Source organism: Paramisgurnus dabryanus, chromosome 2, assembly GCF_030506205.2.
Source record: "Paramisgurnus dabryanus chromosome 2, PD_genome_1.1, whole genome shotgun sequence".
NCBI classification, from domain to species: Eukaryota; Metazoa; Chordata; class Actinopteri; order Cypriniformes; family Cobitidae; genus Paramisgurnus; species Paramisgurnus dabryanus.
In genome coordinates, this window is record NC_133338.1 from 21,919,601 (window position 1) to 21,944,808 (window position 25,208).

General features: G+C 36.2%; 3 protein-coding genes across 3 annotated transcripts; 2 read left to right on the forward strand and 1 right to left on the reverse strand.

Annotated features, from left to right (window-relative positions):
• Window positions 1-73: 73 nt before the first annotated feature.
• On the forward strand, window positions 74-1,117 carry pop7 (POP7 homolog, ribonuclease P/MRP subunit). Its single transcript, XM_065269926.2, has 2 exons — window positions 74-171; window positions 442-1,117. Exon 2 carries the CDS (start codon window positions 460-462, stop codon window positions 904-906), a length of 447 nt encoding a protein of 148 aa, XP_065125998.1. The 5' UTR covers window positions 74-171; window positions 442-459; the 3' UTR covers window positions 907-1,117.
• Window positions 1,118-3,666: 2,549 nt separating this feature from the next.
• Window positions 3,667-11,405, reverse strand: epoa (erythropoietin a). The gene is given in 6 exon segments (XM_065269855.2): window positions 3,667-5,116; window positions 5,555-5,719; window positions 7,847-7,930; window positions 8,397-8,527; window positions 11,151-11,174; window positions 11,177-11,405. Coding segments are annotated over 6 exon segments (606 nt in total). The 5' UTR covers window positions 11,226-11,405; the 3' UTR covers window positions 3,667-4,963.
• Window positions 11,406-23,030: 11,625 nt separating this feature from the next.
• ufsp1 (UFM1-specific peptidase 1) lies at window positions 23,031-23,906 on the forward strand. Its single transcript, XM_065248536.2, has one exon. It carries the CDS (start codon window positions 23,117-23,119, stop codon window positions 23,867-23,869), a length of 753 nt encoding a protein of 250 aa, XP_065104608.1. The 5' UTR covers window positions 23,031-23,116; the 3' UTR covers window positions 23,870-23,906.
• Window positions 23,907-25,208: the final 1,302 nt, after the last annotated feature.

Genomic DNA, 25,208 nt, shown 5'->3' on the forward strand with positions numbered 1-25,208 from the left:
TTTAATTTATGTACAATGCGCAAAATGTTAAGTATAAAACTTTGAAGGTAAATCTAACAGTGGAAGTCGTTCCGGTGTTGGTGAAATCATTTCCGGGAAACAAAAACAGGCGCAACGCTAACACGCTGACAGTTTGTTATTTAAATCGTACAATTTGGAGACAATCGCAAGGTACAAATCTTAAAACAACGATATAAATATTTGAACAACAATATTGGAGTTATCTCACAGTTGTCATAAAATTATATTTATAAAAACAGCCGTATTCTCAGATATAAATAATGTTTAATGTAATGTTTGTTTTTATCAGAAACCTAGGTCAATTTAAAATATCGTTTTATGTGTCGGCTGTGCATCATGATCACAGTGAGAGCTTTATTATTAACCAGATTAAACCTTGATTAACCTGGGTGTTTGGTTCTGTTCGTACTGTTTCCCCAGCATTAATAATCTGTTGACATGGCCGAGCCACGAAGTCCGGTGTCCGCATCTGTACCCCACAATCCGATCGCGATGCCCACCCCCGAGGGCTCTTCTCTGGAGATGGACCCGATGGAGTACACCCTCCGCAAGCGCCTGCCCCGCAAACTGCCCAAACGACGGAACGACGTCTATGTCAATATGAAAACGGACTTCAAAGCCCAGCTGGCGAGGTGTCAGAAACTTCTGGACACTCACAGGGAAATCTGTATACACGGGCTGGGACTGGCGATCAACCGGGCCATTAACATCGCCCTGCAGCTTCAGACGTCCAGCCAGGGTGCGCTGCAGCTGGCGGCCAACACCTCCACCGTTGAGCTCATCGACGATCTGGAGCCTGAAGATCCGGATGAGGCGGGAGAGCCGCTCACACGCACCCGCAATAATTCGGCCATCCACATCAAAGTGTTTTATCCAAGTGCGTAAAGCTAGGATCTTTTTCATTTAAAGTGAACCAACGACTTCATGAACATTATTTAATCTCGATGTTGTGAATCGGTGCTGTTTAATGTTATGCCTTTACGTATTACAGAAAAATACATGTGGTCTTTTTTGTTTATAAAATGCAAATGCTTGTTAATTCATCATCCATGTAAAATGTACGATTATTTAAGTGGAAAGTAAAAAGAAAACCATAGATCTTGTGTTGTAACAATTTATTTAGATATTATTTAGCAAAATTGTTTTGGATAGTGAGAACTGGCATGGTTAAGTTAAAACAACCAAAACATTTTTGCTGATAGACTCAGTATATTTAACAAACAATGTGTCTCTTGGATCACTTAAAAATATTTTCTTGAACCGTTATCCCCAATATTTATGCAAAAACAGAAAGATAGATGACAAAAAGTAATCTAGTAAAAAGTACTGAAGGCATTTAAAGGGATAGTTCACCCAAAAATGAAAATTTTGTCATCATTTATTCAACCTTGTGTTGTTCTAAACTTGTACGAGTATCTTTACTCTGTTGCACACAAAATAAGATATTTTGATATGTGATGGCAAGCAAATAGTTTCCACTACCCATTGACTTCCGCTTTGTTCCTATGACAGAAATTCATCAGTACTTTTTAGGATGAACTACCCCTTTAAATATCTTCAGCATGGTTCCCACGTGTCCTGGAAAACCTGAAATTCCTTGAAATTGAGTAATTTTTTCCAGTGCTGAAAAACACATGGAAAATGAAAGAAAACAGAAATTGTACTGGAAAATCTTGAAGTTGTCCTGGATTTTAACAAGTGTTCTTTTTTAAAGGGATAGTTAACACAAAACATTTGTCATGATTTACATTTAATAATTAGGCAGATGCTTTTATCTAAAGCGACCTACAATAAGTATGCACTGGGCAGCTATCACTGCAGAGCAAACAGGTGTTTTTCTTTTTTTTTTTACTTCATATGTAATGACTTATACAGAATATAAACAATCATTTGTAGGCTATGTGTTCATAAATCTCTGTTCACTAACATCTCAAGCTAGTTCAAATATCTGCCAAATGCGTATTAAAAACACACAGCGGCCTGCAAAGTACGCATGATATAACTGGTGTGCATCATAATTTAATAACATTGTATTAATCTTTATGTAATTAAGTAATGTAAAATGTAATATTTAACTGTATGTATTACCATAACCAATTGGAGCGGTTTTTGTGCAGTATTCAGCAGGATTAGTAAATATCTTCCTCAGATGATGGTCACATATTAAACAGGACAACAAGCACTGTTTTAGGATCTCAACAGTCGGCATGAAAGTATCAAACCATTTGCTTTATTTATCATCATTATAAAGGCAGATATTCTTGTCAGATCAGGTTTGTTACGGGGAGTTGGCAGCACTTTTTATCCGTTGGCTTGTTCTGGCTGAGGAACAGACTTTCAGGAAATAGGCCTATATGCAAATTTTTCTGTCAGTATAGACTGTCAGTATAGACCAATTACATTCTCTATATAGTTTGTTTGTGTTGAAACTATTTAATGATAATTATAAGCTTGATGTTAAATTGTGACTTAATAAAAATGTAAAAAATGACAAAGGTGACCAAAGAATAAGAGCATATGTCATATATCTGAAGAGTTTCATTTTGGTGTAAGCAGTAATGCGTTTGATTTTTCCTGCCTCATCAGCTTTTGAGTTAAAAAATAGATATGTATTAGAATTTATCTTTATAAGTATGATGACACACAGGGTGAAGGATTTCATTAAAGGTGCTTATAGTAAGAAATTATTTACAACGGGCCGTTGATTTATTCAAAAATTATTTACAATTAATTTAAAGGACCGGAGTCAATTATTCCCGCTTATACCACAGTTACCACATTGATTATACTGTTTGTTATTTTAAAGGGGATATTTCACAAGACTTGTTCAAGATACCAGGTAAATCTTTGCTTTCCCTTAGAGTACACATGTGAAGTTCTAGCTCAGAATATACCATATAGATAATTTATTATAACATGTTAAAATCGCCACTTTGTAGGTGTGAACAAAAATGTGCTGTTTTGAGTTTGTCCTTTTAAATGCAAATAAGATGATCTCTGCACTAAATAGCAGTGCCATGGTTGGATGGTGCATATTAAGGGGTGGTATGGTATTATACCCTTTTGACAACACAAGGATGAGTTTACCAAAGAATAGTTTACCAAAACTAAGTTACTGGGTTGATCTTATTCACATTTTCTAGGTTGATAGAAGCACTGGGGACCCAATTATAACACTTAGGGGCGGTTTCCCGGACAGGGATTATCTTATGCCAGGACTAGACCCTAGTTTAAATAGGAAATATAACTGGAACAAACATACCTTACACAAAACATTACTTGTGTGCATTTTGAGGCAAAACTAAGGGCACTGATGTGTTTTAAGATATGTCAGTGCAAGTTGTTTTCAGTTCGGACAGCTCTTACATTTATTTTTAGTCTAGGACTAGTCTAATCCCTGTCTGGGAAACCTCCACTTAAACATGGAAAACTTGAGATTTCCCCTTTAAGACGTTTGAATGGTCAGGTGTGTGTTTATCGAAAAATAATGCTTACCATGTGGAACATTTCTCAACCAATCAGAATAAAGCATTCAATAGCCCTGTGGTATAAGCATTTATAATTTTAACCAGGATGTACAGAGGGGAGATTTTGTGGTGACTAAAACCATTCATTCAGAAGAGGGACACAATATATGGCAAAACTGCAGCTTTTTAATCCATTTACAGCTTTGGCATAATGTATGCCTTACATTCTCTCTACCATTCCTACAAGTAGTTATTTCATTGAATCGTGTATTTACAGAATGGTGAGCAGTCAAGGAGATGCTTTATAAGACAGAAAGACGAACTTCCTTTCTCACTGATTTTAAAATTAGTTCTTAGCTACGAAAACACTTTGTAGTTGAACAGCAAATTACATTGTGACGGAAGAACCGCACAACAGCAAAATAACAGGAAAAAACAGCTTTGTTGCATCCAGGCAGTGACTGACAGATGTAAAAAAACAGGGTATTTTGCAAAAATACAAACACAAACAAGTTAAACAAACAGAAATGACAAACAAATTATGTCCCATGAAAGCAAATAGCTTCGTGAGTCCAGTGGAAGTGAGGCAGGATGTTCGTCACACACTAATCAATATTGTTCCTGGCGGTGGCGTTATCTGCACAAGACTGTGCTCCTCAACGTAATTCAGACGTGAGCAGTGATAACTAACGCAGAGCCTCATCAGCCTCTCACGATATTTTTCCGATTCCCAACAAAAGCAGCAATCCAGTCCTTCCTCCTTTTCACCCAAAATGACCCGTAACAAATCCCCATTTTACAACCTTCCTCCCATGACCATTTATACAGTCCCTGCAGCATTCTTAAACACACACACACACACACATATACACTTTAACAAAGTGAAATTAATATAAAATCCACAGTGCATAATTAAAACGATAAATAGTCTTTATGAACAGTTCATTGTTTGGAGGTGCTTGAGGCAGAAGTAGAAAAAGACATCTTCACATAAACATCTTCAAAGAAGAACTTGCAAAGCCAGTGATTCCAGCTCTAAGAAATACATCATCTATATAAATAATGACAATTTCATTAGCAACACAAAAAAACTTTAAGAGTCTGGGATGAATCTCCTTATTGCTGGGCAACATCTTTTGTATGGGGAAAGAGGAGTGATATTTGGCAGTTGTTTGGTTTCTGGTTGATTTTGTCAGTCAATGCAGGTGCATGGGTTTGCGAATGCTCAACACACGTAGAGTAGACCGCCTTAATCATGCCACGCAGTTAAGGCACTCTGGGGGATGTGGTGTGTGAGGGGTAGCCTATACAGAGGTTTGTCTCTTTTCCCTTACGAGTATATCTCTTTCAAAAAGTGCTACAACTTCCGATCGTTTCTCCAAACTTTGGTAATATATCCAAAGAAGTTAATCTCTGTAATAGTCCATGTCCATATAAGGAGCTCCAACTAATTTGGCCCTTTCCCTTAAGTTTTATCAGCTGACAGCCTGATGACAGACAGGTGCATTGGCAAGCAGATGGCGCACCTTTCCCCGCAGAAAGTTGATGTGGACCCGAAACAGCTCTGAAACCGAGGAGACTTTTTGTGTCTCCTGACCCTCTTCATTATTGGTTGAAGGAACATATTCCTGTAGAACAGAGAGAAGGGGTAAGCTTAACCAAAACGAAAAGTACAAATCATTAGTGACCATTATATCTATTTACCCAAGTCAAACAGCCACTGATTGTGTACACTATGACTCAACCACAGGGTGAAGGGGCATGCACTATTTCTCAAGCTGTCATAAGTGTACAACACAGCACACTGCACATTATTTGTATGACACCCATATAACATGCATTTTTTCCAGTTCCTATGGCTTGAGTTTGCACTGCCAAAGTCAGGCATGTAAGGTATTGAAAGGCACTTAAATCATCTGCAAAACACATTGAAATGTGATCCATTTGAAAAACGACATTGTTGTAGTGCTTAAATGTAGTTTAGTGTAAATGAAAAATGCTATTTCCTAAATTGCATCCCACAACAGAGACTATAAATCAGTTTGTTTGCTTTACGGATGACTCACCGGTATGCTGAGACTTCGCAGCACCTGTCTGATGCTGGCAATATTTCTAACACTGGAATCTATGTAGGTGTGTAGTACGTCCGTTTGATTATATGCCTGTAGTGAGCTGATGGCTTCGTTTAGCACCTGCAGGCCTGACTGGACCTCCTGAGCTTGCTCCTGGATCTGAAGCGACAGACATTCATAAAATCCACTTGAAAACATAAAGCAAACAAAGCTGAATGTTAATGGCATCCTAACAGCATCTATTAAAGGGATAGTTCACCCAGAAATTAAACTTTTGTCATCATTTACTCACACTTAAGTTTTCCAAATATGTATACATTTCTTTGTTCTGCTAAGCACAAAGGAAGATTTTGTAATCAAACATAAAGCGAAGTACCAGTGATGCTCCAAAACCGTTTTTTTACAAACATTGTCTAAAATATCCTTTGTGTTCAGCAGAACAAAGAAATTTACACAGGTTTGGAAATGATCTCTTTTTAAAGGTGCCATGTGACAAGACATTTTATAGATGTTAAAATAAATTGGTGTCTCCAGAGTACACATGTAAAGTTTTAGCTCAAAAGACCATATAGATAAATTATTATAACATGTTAAAATTGCTACTTTGTAGGTGCAAGCAAAAAAATCAGTTTTGAGTGTGTCCTTTTAAATGCGAAAGAGCTGATAATGCAAACACTGATCACAATAATGATGTTTTGTTGAAATTGAAACTGAATTGTTTTGTCAATTATCCTCTCTCTCTCTCTCTCTCTCTCTCTCTCTCTCTCTCTCTCTCTCTCTCTATCTCTCTCTCTCTCTCTCTCTCTCTGCACTAAATGGTGGTGCCCTGGTTGGATAGTGCAGATTAAGGGGCGGTATTATTATTATAAGATCCCCTTATGACATCATAAGGGAAGCCAAATTTCAATTACATAATTTTTCACGTGCTTGCAGAGAATAGTTTACCAAAACTAAGTTACTGGGTTGATCTTTTTCATGTTTTCTTGAAAGAAGCAGTGGGGACACAACAATATCACTTAAACATGGAAAAGGTCAGATTTTCATGCTATGGGATTAGTATCCTAGGGCAATATATTGAATATTTATCACATATTTGGTATGATTTTTCTCATGATGTATTGTTAATATTGTGATTACGGTAAAATGTATTTGGTCATCAAATTTGGTTTCATCTGTGATTAGATTTATTAGTTTCTTTATCCCTACTTGTCTATATACTTGCAAGACAGCGTAAAGACAAAGATGGCAACTTCCTTTTCATTTTTGGATAACAGTTAAATGAAACAAAATCAAACTGAATGAGAACTCTTGTGCAAATGGATGTTTTTGAGTACATACTGTTGCGTTAATGTATTGTATATAAATTGAATTTCTGCTAAATTGAATTGTGGCATTAAAGCTGGAATCCATAACTTTTTGGCTTAGAAATGAAGAAACAAAATCAGTTACTAAGCAAGTATTTTAAAGGAGTGTTGAACTGCCTCCTTACCTTAATTTAAAAGTAATAGTAAGCTTATATTACCAATAGGGGTGGCCCGATACTATATTCAGAATCGATATTAGTCTGATATTCGCAAAAATGGCTGTATCGTATATTGTAGAAGTCTGAGAGTACAATCCGATCCAATACCAACACAGACCTTGGCAACTTATGGTAAAGCGAAACTTGCTGAGCAACATGAATTTGCACAAAGTTGCACTTTAAATTGTCCAAAGTTACACCTTAAATTTCATTTTGAATTTTTGTGCTGACTAACTAAAAATTTTGCTACTAGTCTGTTTGAAACATTTAAATAAAAATGCAGCAGCAGTATTGCACAATGTTTCATTGAGTCCTGAATTTGTTCATTTGTTGCACAGTTAAACGTTTGAGTTCTGTAGCTCAAAGCTTTTTGTACAGCTAACAAATGTGTTATTTGCAGCTCAATTGATTAAAATGGCGATAGAAAGTATCTACAGATACTCAAGGTTGTGGTATCGACATCAGTACCAGACATGAAAAAATTGTATCAGCCCAGCCCTTATTACAGATTTTGTAAACTTGAGCTGTCTGGTAAGTTTTCATGGTTAGTGTCAACGTCACGCCGTTTGACTTTAATGCATGTAAAGATAAGTAAGTAAAGTAGCCTTAAATTTTATGCTTTATACAGAGATAATAGGGAGGAGAGGAGGGAGGAGAGACTGCATGCAGCTTTAATAAACATTTTAAATCTATTAGGGCAACATTTGCAATAAAATCTATATATGATTCTCACAACGGGGCATACAAAAAAAACAACTACTTACATTCATCGCTTCCCACACTTGAAAATCAACACTCGTCAGAGGAACAGTGAGATTTGTTACAATGCTGCAATCAGAGCAAGTTTTCTGCGATAAAAAGAGAACAAGCACAATGTGAGGATTCTCTGAAAATGTACAATACTGCCGTTCACAAGAAAATGAAACTTCTCTCATATATTAATCATGAAATTTTATGTGTTTAAGACCCTAATCCCTTCAAATAAACACACAAATGAATAATTTTATATTAAAATGCTGTACTTTTATCCTATATGGGGGTCAAATCTACAAAAAGCACAAACATAATTCAATATCTCTGGATATGCTATTAGCTAATGTATCAATTACTAAATATGCTCAAAATAACGCATACAACCCACCGGAGTCATTTGGATTACTTAAATGATGTATGTATGTGGTTTTGGAGCTTTATCATTGTGTCTCACATATAAGAACATAACACAATGGCATTTTAATAATAAACTATTATTATGTGTTTAACTAAAGAAAGTCATAAAGGTCACAGCCTACATCCATTGTGTACTTGTCTTACCATGGCAGCCTCTGCATCCCAGGCCTCCTTGATGAAATGGTCGAGGACGCGCAGGTCACAGATGGGGCGTAATGGGGAGGACAGGCCTGGACAGGTCCACTCCAGCACCATCAGCAGTAAGGCAAAGAGTCCTGATACAAACAAATAAACAGAAGTTGGAGAGATGCACTCATATTACCAGAATCATGAGATGTGTAATACCTGTCTGTTTACTATGCTCTTACTACTATATTCATTTTTATGTAAATATTGTCTTGTGTGTCAAATAGCCTTCTATAATTGTCCAAAATATCTAGAAGTAAGCTGAGTTTGTAGACAAATAATGACAGTCAGTTGTCTCTTTGTAGTGGCAACAATGTAATCTACAATAGGAGCCTTAATTCAATAAACTTCTAATGATACTTCTTATACTGCTGTGCTTAAGGCATGGGGCTCTATGTCTCTATTGCATTCAATTTTGAATGTACTCTTTCAGTATTCGAAAGCTATGACGCAGTAGGACTCGAATCAAAGCAAAATGCACCCTCTGGAGATGCCAAGTCATCTCGTCCTGAGGTACTTCTGAGCATCATGAGGCATTACAGGTTGGGTAAAAATGCAGACTCTGAGACAAGGCTTAGTTTGACAAATCACTGCACAGCTTTACTTATCTTGGCAGAGAATGGTGCCTTGTCACGAAGGCAGCAGAAGTTCAGATGACACTGTGACCTATCCAAAAACTAAGAAGTGTAGCAGAGCCACAGACCATGCCTGAATGCTACAGAATGCACGTCCGCCATCTAATCAGCAAATCCCTAGCAGCTTTTCCTGGAACTAGACCTATACTTTGTGTGACCAAGCCTCCAGCATTACAAAGTCATATGATTTCATTAAAAGCTGACAGTTATAAGCCAGAATGGCCTTCCACACTTAAATGTATGGATACATGGTGCTTTTTTAACCTGGGGAGTTCCTGACTCATTCATTTACCCAGTTACTAATAAGGTCATTCAGAGGCCACCATGAATATATGCATACATTTTTGAAATACCTGACTCACAGTGGTCTGGTCTTTTTTTTGGAGACTTACAATTTTGATTAGTTTACTATTATTCTAAAATGTGCTTAAATATAAATTAATAAAGAATTAGCGTTTCTAAACTTTTGAAAGGTAGTGAATGTTGGATACAATAATGGGTTAACTACAGGAACCCACTTTAAGGGCACTTGATGAAGAATGTGCTAACTCTTTATATCCCTGTGCAAACACATACACTTGACACTGTCACTGAATGGGAAAGTGATAGGAACAGGAAGAGGGGGAGAGACCCTCACGAATAGCCCTTCAGCAGAGGGCATAGTTAACCACGTGCTGGGTTTGAAGTTTAAGGACTTGAAGTTAGGATCTTAGCCAATGTAAAAGGTAACAGGGAAAGTGCCAAAGCTAAATGCCAACAACTAGAGTCTATTTTCTGCTCGCAAATAAGAGCACTAACACAATAGCAAGCTTTACCCTTGGATTTAATCAACAAACATTTCAACACCTTGACCGTTGTGAACAAAACTCCACTGCAGGTAACATGCAAGATGGATTATTAAACTCAATGGAAGTTACAGCAAAACACAACATACGTCATTAGACAATACCTTAAACTTGATCAGTGATATCACTTTCAATACAGCCCAGCATGTTGCAATAAAATCATTTATTAGTCAAGTCATTTCTTCTTCACAAGGAACAATATGAGAAGCTATTTATAGATTGAATAATTGCAAAGTCACTGTCATACTTTCAGAAGAGAATTTGCAGGTCTATTGTAAAGTTTTCATGATGCAGCAGTTTTTACATTGAGTCAGCTCTCATGGTCATGTAAAGCTCATGCAAAGGCGCCAGGTCATCAATGGGAAATTTCTTAACAATGTTTCCAATAAAACACCTGCAACCCATCAGTTAAAGATCTCAGTGAGGGGTAATCACAGTTTTTAACTTAATTTCTTTTTCTCATTTAACAAGATTAAATTATGTCACAGCTTTTTTTAAACATAGACTATTGCTTCTTCACCACAAGACATTCGCGCGTCTCATTCTAACTCTGTAAAAGTTAAAATAATATTACCCGTAGCTAAATGAAGCCATAAACGGCACAATAGCTGAGCAATTCAAATTCCATTCAATAGTTAAAGCAGGACTAAACTTAACCCAAGTAACTTTAAAACGCCGAAAAGCTATTTAAAACAAATACGCATGCACGCAAAATCCGTTTGTAGCACTTGCAAGAACTGTATGGTGTTGATAAGTACTAACAATTCAAATGTTATAAACTTGGAAAAAGATGTAATTCTGACAAAAACTTACCTGAACTGTGAAACATTCGCAAAGCAGCTTGGCATTTTTCAAACACATGATTAAAAATGACAAATATGGTGCAGAGACAGCTCAAATGGTCGTGCAAAAGACATCGATAGACGGGAACACAAACGCATCCCACCCTGCGCGCCGCTTCCAAGTACAGTCAATGAGACTCACTAACGCACGAGCAAATGCACTGACAGAAGAGGCACGTACGTCGACCCGCCAGGCTTTGCATCACCCTATTGGCAAGCTTTCTATGAATGTAAATCTACTATGACTCCACGAAGGCGATATCGCGGTTTTAGGCGAAACCGGTGGAACGCGCGCTGCGTCAGAGGTGGAGAAAAGACCTTTCAGCAGTTAGACAGACACGAAATGTTGAAGCCCACGTGAAAAAGCCCGAGGTGATTTAATTTACTCACTGGGTATCTGCATCTCAGAATCCAGTTCCTTACAGGATCCTCTCCGTTTTGACCATGGCTCCGTCTATTGCCCATTAATTGCAACCGAAGCTTTTTAAGGTATTGTCAGCACTCATCGGTTCCGTAATATTTATTTTTTTCAATCCATGACTTTGAAAATAAAATATAAACAGTAAATATAACAGTGATAGCTATCTGATAAACTTCCTGTTTTGGAAAGGTTTTGGTGTCTCATTGTTACTCACATAGCCTAATAGGCTATCTGTTTTCTCCAAAGTCGTCCACAAAAGTAAATAGTGTCCTAAAATGGGTTAGTTTAGCTTCCTCTCAGAGTGGTTTATACAAATTATCTTTTAGCCGCTTTTTTCCATTTGGGATGCTTCCTAAATAAGGGGTGCCAATAAAGAGAGAGAAAAAAGGAAGACATGTACATATTCCTTGGTTTCTCTTTAAAAATATATGTAAATCTATTTATATTCATAAGAATTGGTTCCTGTCCAAGCCTTTACATTTAACAGTTAGATACTTGGCCAAGAACATTGGCACTTGAAAACTAAAATATGGTGGTTACTGCCAACTGACTGACCAAAAAGTTGATAACCTTTCACACAAGATGCTCCAGGAGCACTGACCTCACCAAAAATAAACCTACCCCAAATCAAAAACCCTGAATAGAAAGTATTCTGCAACTGCAATTTGCTGGAGTATAAAACAAAAGTCATGGAGCATCTTCATCTACTACTGTCAATTACAGCACGTGGATAAAATAAGCAGCTGATTACCTCATTCCTGTGACATTTCTCCTATTAACTCCACCCATATTTGTAGATTTTCATTAAAGGGGCCATGTCACAAGTCTTTTTTAAGATGTAAAACAAATCTTTGGTGTCCCCAGAGTACACATGTGAAATTGTAGCTCAAAATGCCATATAGATAATTTATTATAGCATGTTAAAGTTGACACTTTGTAGGTGTGAGCAAAATTGTGGCTTTGTGGGTGTCTCCTTTAAAATGCAAATGAGCTGATGAAATATAAACACTGATCGTAATTTTGCTGTTAATTTTTTATTCTCTCTCTCTTTCTCTCTGCACTAAATTGCAATGCTGTGGTTGGATAGTGCAGATTAAGGCGCAGCATTATTATAATAAGATCTCCTTATGACATCATAAGGAGAGACACATTTCAATGACCTAATTTTTCACTTGCTTGCAGAGAATGTGAGTTACTGGGTTGATCTTTTTCACATTTTCTAGGTTGATAGAAGCACTTATAGCACTTAAACATGGATAAAGTCAGATTTTCATGCCATGGCCTCTTTAACTTGTGTACCCCCACAAGCCCATTCAGTGCAAACAGTAGGTCAAAATGATTTACTTTTATCACTCCTAATTAAGGCTATGAGCAAGTGAATCATTAATAATGAAATAATAACAGCCTATAATATTTTTTTTGCATACCAAGATTTTATATCTTTTAAAGTTGTTTTATCTGCTATTTGGAGCACTGATTAATCTCAATTAAGGCAGAAATCTTATAAGGCTTTTCATTAGTTTTAATTATAATACATACAAAGTTTTGCAAAAAAAAAAAAAAAAACTCTGTAACATTACAAATTACAACAGAACAGAACTCTATTCAATAATCTGCTTTTAATGTTGTCATCACAGAATAATGAATAATCTGTGAAGATACAGTAAGGTTTTTCATGCAGGTAAACTTACTGGTCACTGCTTAGACAAGAGTGTATTTGCAGAGTTCAAAGCTCCTAAATTTATCAATGTACCCTCAGGGATCAATAAGGTTTATCTATCTATTCATCAAGGGGGCATTTTTGCGAGAAAAAATTTTTGTTTGAGGAAGTTACGTGCTAGAATGTTTTATATTATAAATGCCACATAAATTATATTGTGCTAAATAATGTCTGATGCATTACGTCTCACTCAGTGACATCACAATTTCAAAGTGAGCAATTTATATTCAGGGCAGACCAATGTAAATTTGAGGCATTAGGCTTAAATGTTAGTTTTAGAGAGATAAGTTGCAGGGGAATCTCTTTTGATCCTTTATTAGTCACACATTGACAGAAGAAAAAAAAGTTGGATATTCCTCAATATAAACTTAGGAGGTACAATATCGATCTAATTTGGATTTTTCAATCTGTAGAAATGCTTTGTTGTCTGAAATTTTTGATACCATTTATCTGATGTTTATTTATAAGTGAACTTATTACAGAATTTTCAGTTTTCAAACACAAAATTTATTTTGTCAGCAGTGATTCCCACACTGGGACATGGCACCACAGGAAATACTTTATAATTCAAACGAGTCTTATAATAATAATAATAATAACAACCACAACAACAATAATAATGCTTAATGATATTCAGTATGGGTTAAAAGTAACAAATTAGCAATGTGGTGAAGTGTGAAAGGGTTAAGTGAAGGTTGATGATGAGGCTGTGGGGAAACATAGTAGAAATAAAAATAGGAAACAGCTTTGTGTCACCATGTTTGCTGTCATGGCACTGTTGTTCACTTATCTCTAAAAATCATTCAGATATCACAGTATATTATTTCCTCTGTTATAGTAAACATCGGAATAATACTGTGTTTGCACACACACATAGACAAGTTTTGTACTGCCAACAGTGACCATGTTTGTTTTCATGGCTCTAAGTCTTTCCGAATTGTTTGTTGTCTTGTTTGAGCAAACTACTGTTTGCTCTCTGCCTGAGCCAAACTGAGAGCGGTGAGAGACAAGGTACGTGCTTTGGAACATGTGTCATGGCTGGGGAGGGGGCGAGGGCGGGGGCGTCCCGGCACAGCGACTCCGAAGCTTGACCCTGTCTTTGAAATTGGGATGATTTAAAAAGAAAGGGGGGTTATGTGTGCAAGAAAGACCCAAGGACACCCCCAGGCGATGTAGAGAGAGAGTGTGAGAAGAGAGAGAGAATAAGCGGATGATCCGCATAGTAAACAGAGAGGGACTACGATCACTGTCGTGATTCCTGCTCGGGCAGAGAGCCAGAGAAGGTTGCTTGTTTCAGGTTCAGTGGCGCGCCACAAGACAGGAAACTCATATGAAAGAATGGGGACGGGGAGGTCGGAGCCACTAAGGTGACCTGTCGGAAGTTATTGTTTTAGACTAAAATGTATCAAGAATGAATAAGCATATGGGTTCAACGGGTATAGCGATTTCTTTGTTAAGACAAAAAGCTCATTTTTAATTGTTTTTCTTTATAATTCACAAGTTATGCTCTAAATATATATAGAGAGTGTATATATATATATATATATATATATATATATATATATATATATATATATATATAATGGTTTTCATGTTCTTTACAGTCTAAAGATTTATTAACTTTTTTTGTAACTTTGTAAATATCGTTTATTGAGCAAACGATACAACACAAATGGATATACATCATATACATTGAAATATAGAATTTCTATTGATAATATCATTGTCAAGAGTCAAACAAGACAAACCTATCTAAATTGTTTTCTGATTTTCCCTACCACAGGCCACTTTAGCACCTTGCATCACCCCAGAGACATTGTTATGTTAATGCCTAAGGATGGATTGAAAGGTGAAGCTCCTTTCTGCCAAGAGTCTGCTAGGAAACCTGCAGGCTTTGCAAGATTTTTGGCAGACTTCTCCCACAAATTACCTACTGATGGCTCTATTGCTCTAAACAACTTCAACGGACTGATTGCTTCAGGAAGACCCCTTCCTTTTGCTCTGAACCCCGCTGCCCACCCCTTCATCTTCAGCTATAAATATAACACTGCTCTTTAGGAGGTATGGGGATTTTAATAGACTGGAAAGATATTTCTAGGGTTGACTTTTGCTCTCCTCAGCAGCCAGGAAACAAAAAGATAACCCTATTTGGCACCTAGACAAGACTGAATACACTTAATTTTAAATTGCTTAACTTGCATACAATATTTTAGCTCAACATATATTTTTAAAGGGGACATATCACGAAAATCTGACTTTTTGTTTAAGTGCTATAATTGGGTCCCATGTACTTCCATCAAACTAAAAAATGTGAAAAAGATCAACCCAATAACTTAGTTTTGGTAGACTATTGTCTGCAAGCATGTGAAAAAATAGGTCATTGAAATTTTGCTCCCCCTGTGATGTCAGAAGGGGATAATAATGCCCCTTAATCTGCACTATCCAGCCACAGCACTGCCATTTAGTGCAGAGATCAGCTCATTTGCATTTAAAAGAAAACTTAAATTTTTGCCTACACCTGCTTACACCTACAAAGTGGCATTTTTAACATGTTAACATGTTATAATAAATTATCTATATGGTATTTTGAGCTAGAACTTCACATACGTACTCTGGAGACACCAAAGATTTATTTTACATCTTTAAAAAAGTATTGTGAAATGTCCTGTTTAAATTGCTGAACTTGCATTTTAGCTCAAATGATATTTGTAAAATGTGTTCAAAATACCTTCAAATAGCGATTCAACCTTACCACACCGTGAAAAGAAAAAACTTGGATCAACTTACAACATTTTTTCAACTTAAATTTTTCTCACTTTAAGTAAAAATTTTAAGATGAAAATGATTGAATACTTTAGGTGTTACCAAATGTAGTAATAAAAAAACTTTTTACTTAAAGTGAGAAAATTTATGTTTATATATTTTTTACCAACTTAAAGTAAGTTTTTTAAGTGGAGCTTTCACTTTTTACTATTCACGAAGAAATTAAAACCATTTTTTAACCATTTGCTGATATTCTCAATTTCAACAATCAATGCACACATGAAGATTTTAATAAATATTTTTTGTTCACTGAAGACCATCTCTTCTTCATTTGTTGGGTATTATTGCTTATATAAAATAATGGTAACACTTTACAATAAGGTTCATTAGTTAACATTAGTTAATGTATTAACTAACATGAACAAACCATGAGCAATACATTTGTTACAGTATTTATTAATCTTTGTTAATGTTAGTTAATAGAAATAAAGCTTTTAATTGTTTGTTCATGTTCAACGTGTCACGTTCCTATCTGTGTCCATTGCATGTTTTGAGTTTCAACTTGCTAGATTAGTTATCCTCTGTTAGTTAGTCATCATCCTCTGTTCATCTGCCTAATTGTCAACACCTGTTTATCATTAATTATCTGGTTTAGAGCCCTATTTAAGTTGTGCTTGTTTCAGTCTTCCTTGTCCGGTCTCAGTCGTGTTAGTTAACAAAGTGTGTTCATGCTGTGTTGTGAATTCATCCTGCTTTTGAAAGTAAAATGTATATGTTATTTGGAAACTACTTGTCTTCTTCTTCTTACCACACACACACACACGTATGTGACACAACGTTAACAAGATTTTAATTAGTAATTGTTGAAATTAACATTAACAAAGATTAATAAATTCTGTATAAGTGCAGTTCATTATTAGATCATGCTAATTAATCTTATTATAAAGTGTTACCAAAATAATAATTTTATCTAAAATAGTAAAAATGAGTATAGACTGATATTTTTCTGATGTCTGGACTTTATTATCAGGGCTTTAGGAAAATGTTAACAGATCGTTCAGTATATTGGTAATAAATACATTCCTTGAGAAATTCATAATGCTGGGATTACTCCAATACATCAAACAACAATCAAACAACATCATCTTAAAGATTTTCTTTATAGAACCCATAAATAATTTGTCTTTTACAGCATTGTTGTGATAGTACCACAGAGGAATTTGTAAGGAAGTGATGGTGTTCTGGCCCAATAGCCACTGGAATGAAAAGCTATAGAGAAATCTCAGAGCGTCCACCAACATAACTGAACATAAAGTTTCAGAACATACTTCTTCTCACAAACCATCAAACAGTGATTGGCATTTGGCAACATTTATAAGTAGTTAATGGACTTGAATGTCACTGTGGTGTCAGATTGGTACTGCTTGTTCTGGCTGTGGCACAGACAGCAGATGCATGTGTCACTATGCCAAATTCAGTTAAAGTAATGACAGCCAGCCAGTCGGCAAATAGATATCCTGGTGTCATTTTCTGAATAAACACAACAGAACCTAAACAATGTGTGAGGTACAGCTAACAGACAAGCCAAAGTTACAGGTAAAATAGGAAAAATCTTAACGCACAGTTCATAATACACAGCCACAAAAATATTAAACTTATGAGCCTGGTAAGATTTTGGGAAAAACGTAAAAACTATTTTTAGAACACTCAAACCTATTAGCTCCTTTAGTGATTGCTAAATATAATATATATTATTCTGTTTAATACCCTATTTTTATGCTATTTTAAACACTAAATTCAAGAAAAATTCAAGAAAAATTAGCTTACCCTATTGGGAGATATTTTGCTTGTTTAATTCACAAAATCACTTAAATTTGATATTTTTGGTCTAAAAACTAGACTTATTTTCTTGGGTAGTTTTGCTCATCAAGAAGAAGCATCTTAATTTAAGAATTTTTAGATATTTTTCCTGAAAACAAGACATTTTTTGCAGTGTGCCATCAGTTGTGGTCTTGACCGGTCTTAAAATAAAATTCCGATTCCTCTTTGTCTTGAGTCCAAGACGAGACCAAGACCTTTAAAAAGTGGTCTTGAGACCGAGACCGGTCTCGAGAACTACAACACTACTGACCCCACAGACTTGATATTTTATTAGCTTTGGAATGCTGTCTGATTTGTGGTTGTTCTTAAGTGTTCGTTGTATATCTGAGGTCAAAACAGAAAACACTACTTTTTTTCAGCATTCATACTATCCTGCACAATTGTTTTGTGGTCTATTCTTTGACATGTTTTATACTAATGTTTATAGTGTTGCTAATATCTACCTGATATGTCTGTGACCTTGTTTTAGAAATGCTTTTTTTACTTACAAGGGGTCATATATTAATTTAAAACAATATATTATTCCTCTATGGCAAATGATGCATATAGTGCCTTACACAGCAGTATGCATTGATGCATTGTTTACATTCATACAGGTTGTTTCCTTTTCTTTGACAATGGCATCCAATCCCTCCAAAGATATTTTGGGTCATCATGTATGGGAAATGGAAGAAAGGATATGCCGCATGTTTCTGGACATGAGAAATACTTTTTGGAGTAACACAATTGGTTGCAAGCTACAACTAGGAAACTTTTACGTATACGATTGGAATATTTAATAAAAATGTAAGAAACACAACACAAACAAAAGATACAATAAACTGAAAATTTGAGGAACATTTTACAATTTGCTGATTTGATCTTTGTTCTAGTTTTTGAGATGTTCATGCTTAAACTTTTTTTTAAAGATTCACTTCAAAACTAAATGTTTAAATATTGTCACGGAATTAATATAACAACATAACATACCTTGAGCCAGATAAAGCTGTACTTAAACCCAAACCTCCGAAAGCATTGGCTCCCTCTGCTGGTGCACTGACAGTAGTACTCAGGACACCTGTGACGGGAATAATTAAACTCTAGTTACACTTCTAGTTCATACTATATCATAGCTACTTTAAGTCATCTACCATACACTTACCACTTTGCCCGTTACACTAACAATTTTATGCGCTATACATGGCAACCCTTGTTATTGGTGGGTAAACAATGGAAAGTAAACATTTCTCCTGCCTTGTTTAATGTCTCCCACAAGGCATGAAATATATTTTTGAATTTGAAAATACATTTAGTTTTAATGTTCATATATTAACATATATTTCAAAATGTATTCCAGGGGCAACAAATATATTTCTAATGTTACATCCAATACGGCAAAAAAAATTTTTTTCCTGAATAAAAAAATTAAAGTTTGTATAAAATGTATAAAGTAAGTATATATATATATATATATATATATATATATATATATATATATATATATATATATATATATATATATGCATTTTAATATACTTCAAAGTTTACAAAATGCTATATTGGCAATGTTTTGTATATTTTTAAATATTTAAAATTATATTTGAATATATATATATATATATATATATATATATATATATATATATATATATATATATATATATATATATATATATTATATATATATATATATATATTTTTTTTTTTGCTGTATCCCGGAAGTTAGCGGGACACTGGTTCCCTTGCTAAAAAGTCTATTTTATTTTTTCCCATAGACTTTTGGAAGTTTGACACTGCGTTTTGTCCAACAAGTCAATATTCACGGTCTCATATGAACACAACATTTATTCATTTTGAAGTCTAAATGGGTTAACTAGAAAAAAAACTTCAAAATTCTTAAAAGTTAAGTCATATACATTTAACTATTTAAATCTGGAAAAACAAACAAACAAGGAGACTCGAAGCACGCTTCATGAGGCTTCGAAACATTTAAGAATATATTGTTTAGAATCATTGATTTGGAGCTTGTTTCAAACTGGCCAAAGTCGCGTGATTTTAGCAAACGGGCTTCATTACGTCATAACTGTTTCGAACAAGCGTGCCGCACAAGCCCTGAAAAGTGAAGCCAAAACGTCTCGATCGCCCCCCAGTGACTGGTCCCAGTATAGGTCATAAACCCCGCATCCCCATGTTATTCAATGGAACTTGAGACCAACTAAAAAAATTAATTACACTTCAATTATCTTTTTTCCGAAGCTGGTTTCTGTCATTTAATGTAGTTTTTATCACGCTGATGTACATTCAAATGTTTGTTTTTAAAATAGGTTTGTGTTTAGTTAGTTATTTAATAATATAAAAACTGTGGTGTCACGTCATGATTGACAGCTGTGATATCGTGTGATATGCGCATTCTAAGAGAGCGAGGGCGGGGTTTAGACTTCACGGCTTCACTTCCTGCTCACTACTGCGCATGACTGGTCCCGAAATCGCTACTGCGCACCCTCAAGACCCAAGATGTCAGCGCCATGTCGGGACACTGGCGGCTTCACTTTTCACTAATGGAAGAGAGCGAACAGGCGTCGTCCATCTTTTTTTACAGTCTTAGTTTCGAAACGTTTCGAAAATCCGACGATTCACCAATTAGGGAGAGTTGATCACAAATAAGGGTGCGTTCCACTACAGTTTGACACACACTTGCAAACTTCCCTAAGCACTTCCCCTCGGGGGAATCCCTGTCGCCATTTTGAAGTGCGTTCCACTTCGTCAAGTGGACGAGGGAAGTTTGTATGGACCGGGTGTGCCTCATAAGCCTTAAAAAGTGAAGCCTCTGGCTCTTTGATCGCCCCCTGGTGGCTGGCTGCAGTTCAAGTCATAAACCCCGCCCTCTCCATTCAAACGAATGGGACTCTGCTCTAAATAAAAAAATTATTTACACTTCCGATAAAAGTTTCCGAAAGATGGTTTGGTCCTTTCAAGTAGTTGTTATCACGCTGATATATGTTCAAGTCTTCATTATTGTGGTAAGTTTCATTTTAGCTTGTAATTTGATGCAATAGAAACGGGGCGTGATGTTATGATTGGCGTGGTTGATTGGTCGCGCAGGCGATTGGGCGGAAGTTTGATACCGCAGCTCCGCCTCTGGCTCCACGGACGAATCCTTCTGCGCATGCCTTGGCTCCAAACTGACGTTTTTACGTAACATGGCGGCGACCATGGTCGGACATTTTTGGCTTCAATTCATTACAATGGTGGGAGGCGACGTCGCGTCGTCCATCTTTTTTTACAGTCTATGGCAGGGGTGGGGAACCCTGGTCCTGGAGGGCCACTGATCCTGCAGAGTTTAGTTTCAACCCTAATTAAACACACCTGAAAAATCAAATTAAAGTCTTCAGGATTACATGGAAATGAAATTCAGGTGTGTTTGATTAGGGTTGGAACTAAACTCTGCAGGACAGTGGCCCTCCAGAACCCAGGGTTCCCCACTCCTGGTCTATGGTATGGACAGACCCCCGCTCCCTCGATTTTGACCGAGGGAGCAAGTCTGCTTCATATGTACACTTCATGCAGCTTCATATCCCACAATGCAACACGATTGTGACATCACTTCAGCAACTCGCGCTTTGCACATGTAGGGGGCGGTCTCCACTTTCCATGTGATCAAGGGCTTAGGGCGATCCATTTGAACCCACTTCAAGTGTTCTAGCAGTAGTGGGCACTCGTACAACGTAAGCAATGACGTACATCCGAGTGAAGACTGAGGGAAGTTAGCGAGGGAAGTTCATAAAAAATGAACTGGAATGCAGGCCGGTGTCTCTGCAGAGTTTTAACCCTAATCAAACATACCTGATCCAGCTAATCAAGGTCTTACTAGACAGACTAGATACTTTGAGGCAGGTGTGTTGAGGGAAGTTTTAGCTAAACTCTGCAGGACACAGGCCCTCCAGGACCGACTTTGGACACCCCTGGGTGAACTCGGGTCAGTTTTTTTTTTATAAAAGTTCATAAAACATTCATCCTTCTGACTATCACTACCATTTTGTCTACTTTTTGTTTATAGACAGATATAATGACAAAAATGTGCATAATTAAAAAGGGCGTTCGTGTTAATGATTTGTTTGACATAAATAAAACTAGAACCACAGAATACACTTTTAATTATGTCTTAATTAAATTAAATAATTTATTTTTCTTAAAAAGATATTTTAGAACAATCTTGCTATTATTCTGTAAAAAGTGTAAAATGCTTCAATGTTTGGACAGATCTTGCTTCACACTATTTTGACCTGCAGGTGTCGCCAGCGTGTATGGTGTTTCGAACGCTTCGAAAATCTGAATCAATTTCAGAAAAAGCTTCGTTTCTCCCATCACTAGGCAACAGAGCTGTAATTATTTTATTACAATGTTTTGTTAACCTTTGTTGTTTGCCCTTCAATAAAGTGTTTGAGCCGCTGTCAAGAGAGAGGAATGTAAAGCGGAACTGTTAGAACGTGCTGATAAACCACACGGAAGAGTTTCGCGAACGGACGTATTCTGTAAGAGATTTGTCAGGCTGTACATTTTATTCGACTTTTTCACACACATTCGGTGGTCTAGCCATGTTATTGGCTTTAAATTGGGTAGAAGAAAAGCAACCTAACAGTAGTGTGATATGTACAGACTCACTTTCAGTTCTGCAAAGTTTAGAAAGTGGATCATCTTTAGCCAGACAAGATATTTTAAACGAAACATTACAGAAGGTATATAACATAAAGCGCTTAGGGGTAAAAGTAAGGTTTTTGTGGGTTCCAGCCCATATTGGAGTAAAGGGAAACGAGGAAGTTGATAAACTGGCAAAGGAAGCATTACAAGATCCCGAAATCAACATCAGATTGCAGCTAAGTAAAGCGGAAATAAAGGGGATAATTGGGAATGAAGTGAAAAAGAGTTGGCAGAGATTATGGGACAATGAAATAAGAGGAAGACATCTATATAGTATACAAAGAAAAGTGGGTGTGGAAAGAACGATGATAAATAACAGGAAAAATGATGTAATAATAACAAGGTTACGTATTGGGCATTCGGCACTAAATCAAAGTCTATATAAAATAGGTAAACATGAAACAGGTAATTGTGATAAATGTGGATATCCAGAGACAGTAAAGCATGTATTACTAGAATGTATAGCGTACAACAGAGAAAGAATTGAACTGGTTCAGTTACTAAAGAATGGGAATGTAAGTAGTCTTTCACTCAAGGAAATATTAGGAGAAGGAACAAATTATAAAATACGTGAGGAGTTATTAAAATATTTAAAGGATACAGAACTGGTAAAAAAGATATAGAGGTAATCATTAAATATCTTTAAATAAATTAATTAATTTTTCTTTTCCTGTTTTTTTTTTTTTATCACCAAATGTATTCAACCAAGTAGTGCTCCATACTCCAATCCAGTAGGTGGCGGTAAATGCACCTTAAGTTGGTTTGCCACCCGCCATTTAAACAACAAAAGAAGAAGAAGAAGAACATTCGGTGGTCTTTGTTTGTTATGTAAACGGTACATATGGATATATTTTTGGCATTTAAGAAGTTAATCGTTTGCATTTACGCACTATAATGAGTGAGGCCGAGCAAAGAGCGCTATCTCATAAAACCGAGGGCATTGACTGGGGTGGACAAGTTTGTGGACAGACTCAGATGACGGCCAATAACAACAGCTGGAATCATGCTTTAGTAAAGAATGCACATGACGGGCTGAGTTTGCCTTCATCAGACTGTGAAAGATATTCAGTGATATCAGGAGAGTGTCTCTATTATCATTATGGTTGTGACGGAAAGGATGACAGAGGTTGGGGCTGTGGATACAGGACAATTCAGACCATGGCTTCGTGGATGTGTCTCAGTCAACCTCTCAGTGTAAGCCCCAGACCCCCACCTAGTCTTTCTGAAATACAACAAATTTTGGTAAGAATAGGGGACAAACCCGATTCATTCCTGGGTTCCAGAGAGTGGATAGGCACGTTTGAAGCCAGTCTTATTCTTGACGAGCTCTATGATGTTCCCTGCCGCATAGTGCATGTGCGCCATGGCAAAGAGCTTGAGCTAGCTGTAGAAGATCTTCATAGCCATTTTTCTACACATGGGTCACCTATTATGATGGGAGGAGATCGGGACAATTCCTCTAAGGGCATCTTAGGTGTGTGCACAAGGAAAAAGGGGAGCTATCTGCTTGTTATAGATCCTCATTACTTTGGCTGTCCCTTAGACAAAAACTCTTTGCAAAAACAGGGTTGGGTTTCATGGAAATCAGTTGCTTCTCTGGATCAGTGCTCTTTTTACAACCTTTGTCTGCCTCTTACTGTTAAGTAACAGGGGTTTTAGTTATATAATGTTGTTATCACAATGGGTATTCAGACAAATTCTCATGGTCATCATGAGAGACAGATGAAACAAGAATGGATTACAGAATTTTTTAAGCTAAACAGCCTTTGGTAAGATTTGAAATGTGTTGTGTTGTTTCTAGAGACCTTTGAAACATTAGTTAACAATTTAAAATTATTTTACATATGAAACTGTTGTTGAAAAATTGTATTCATAAAATCATAATAAAGTATGTTATTTGTTTGCTTTTAGATCATATTCACTTCTATGCTTGTTGATTTTTTTTTTATTGCCCCATGACAATACAAGTTGATGGTTATGTGTCTGAGCAGAAGACAATAAACTTTATTATCTTTCTGTTTATGCTTTAGATTCACATGTGTTTATACACCGCACTTTTAAATGTATCCTGATATGAAAGGTATAAAGTTACAGTGAAACTCAGCTGGCCTGCTAATTCTAAGCGTTTATATTACGTAGTGGGGTGGTTTCCCGGACAGGGATTAGACCAGAGTCGTATAATAACAGAGTTACGAAACGCTTTGATCTCGCCGCCGCGCGGTCACGTGATTCATGTAACGTTCTACAGTTCCAAACCAAGCAGGGCTGTCAATCTGTTTGCATAGGTTTTCAGCTATTTTAGGTAAATATTAGCTTGTAATAGGAATTGATCACTATACTTACTGTGTTTATAACGTTTTTTCTTTTACTAGGGAGTGATGGAAATACAGTAAATCAGTTAATAAAGATAAACAGTTAATTGTGACCCAAATATAACTGTGGTTATCTATACCAACTACAGCAACACAGTTTATCTTTTATTTTTGTACCAAAATATGGCTATATAAATGGCTATCAATCTGCTAAAAACATAATTCCTACACTTTTACTATATTAAAATCACAAAAAAGATCGCCAACGCGGTTATTTGTAACAGTCAAGCATAACAGAAACACACTAAATTCATATTTTAAATTCACATTAAATGTTAATATAATCATACATGATTTTCGAGGATACATCACTCGTATTACTTACCAAACACAATGAAACACATAGCAGCATTGTGAAGCAGTGTGATTTTCTTATAAGGCATTTAGCTTGTCGCTGTTGCCCCCTAGTGTTACTCGTAATATATAAAAAAGATAAGTATAAAGTAGATGGCCACCAGTAATAAAATATTAAACCATTAAATCTATATTATTCACACATTATACACAACTCATTAAAATATAAAAAATTTACTAGTTATTATTAACGATAATCATTACCTACAGCAGAGTTCATAAAATATCACTGTTGACTATATTAATGAAATGTCCGAAAA

Excerpts from the sequence above, each read along its gene's own strand:
- pop7 (XM_065269926.2), top strand. The coding sequence starts at position 460 with ATGGCCGAGCCACGAAGTCCGGTGTCCGCATCTGTACCCCACAATCCG.
- ufsp1 (XM_065248536.2), top strand. The coding sequence starts at position 23,117 with ATGAGTGAGGCCGAGCAAAGAGCGCTATCTCATAAAACCGAGGGCATT.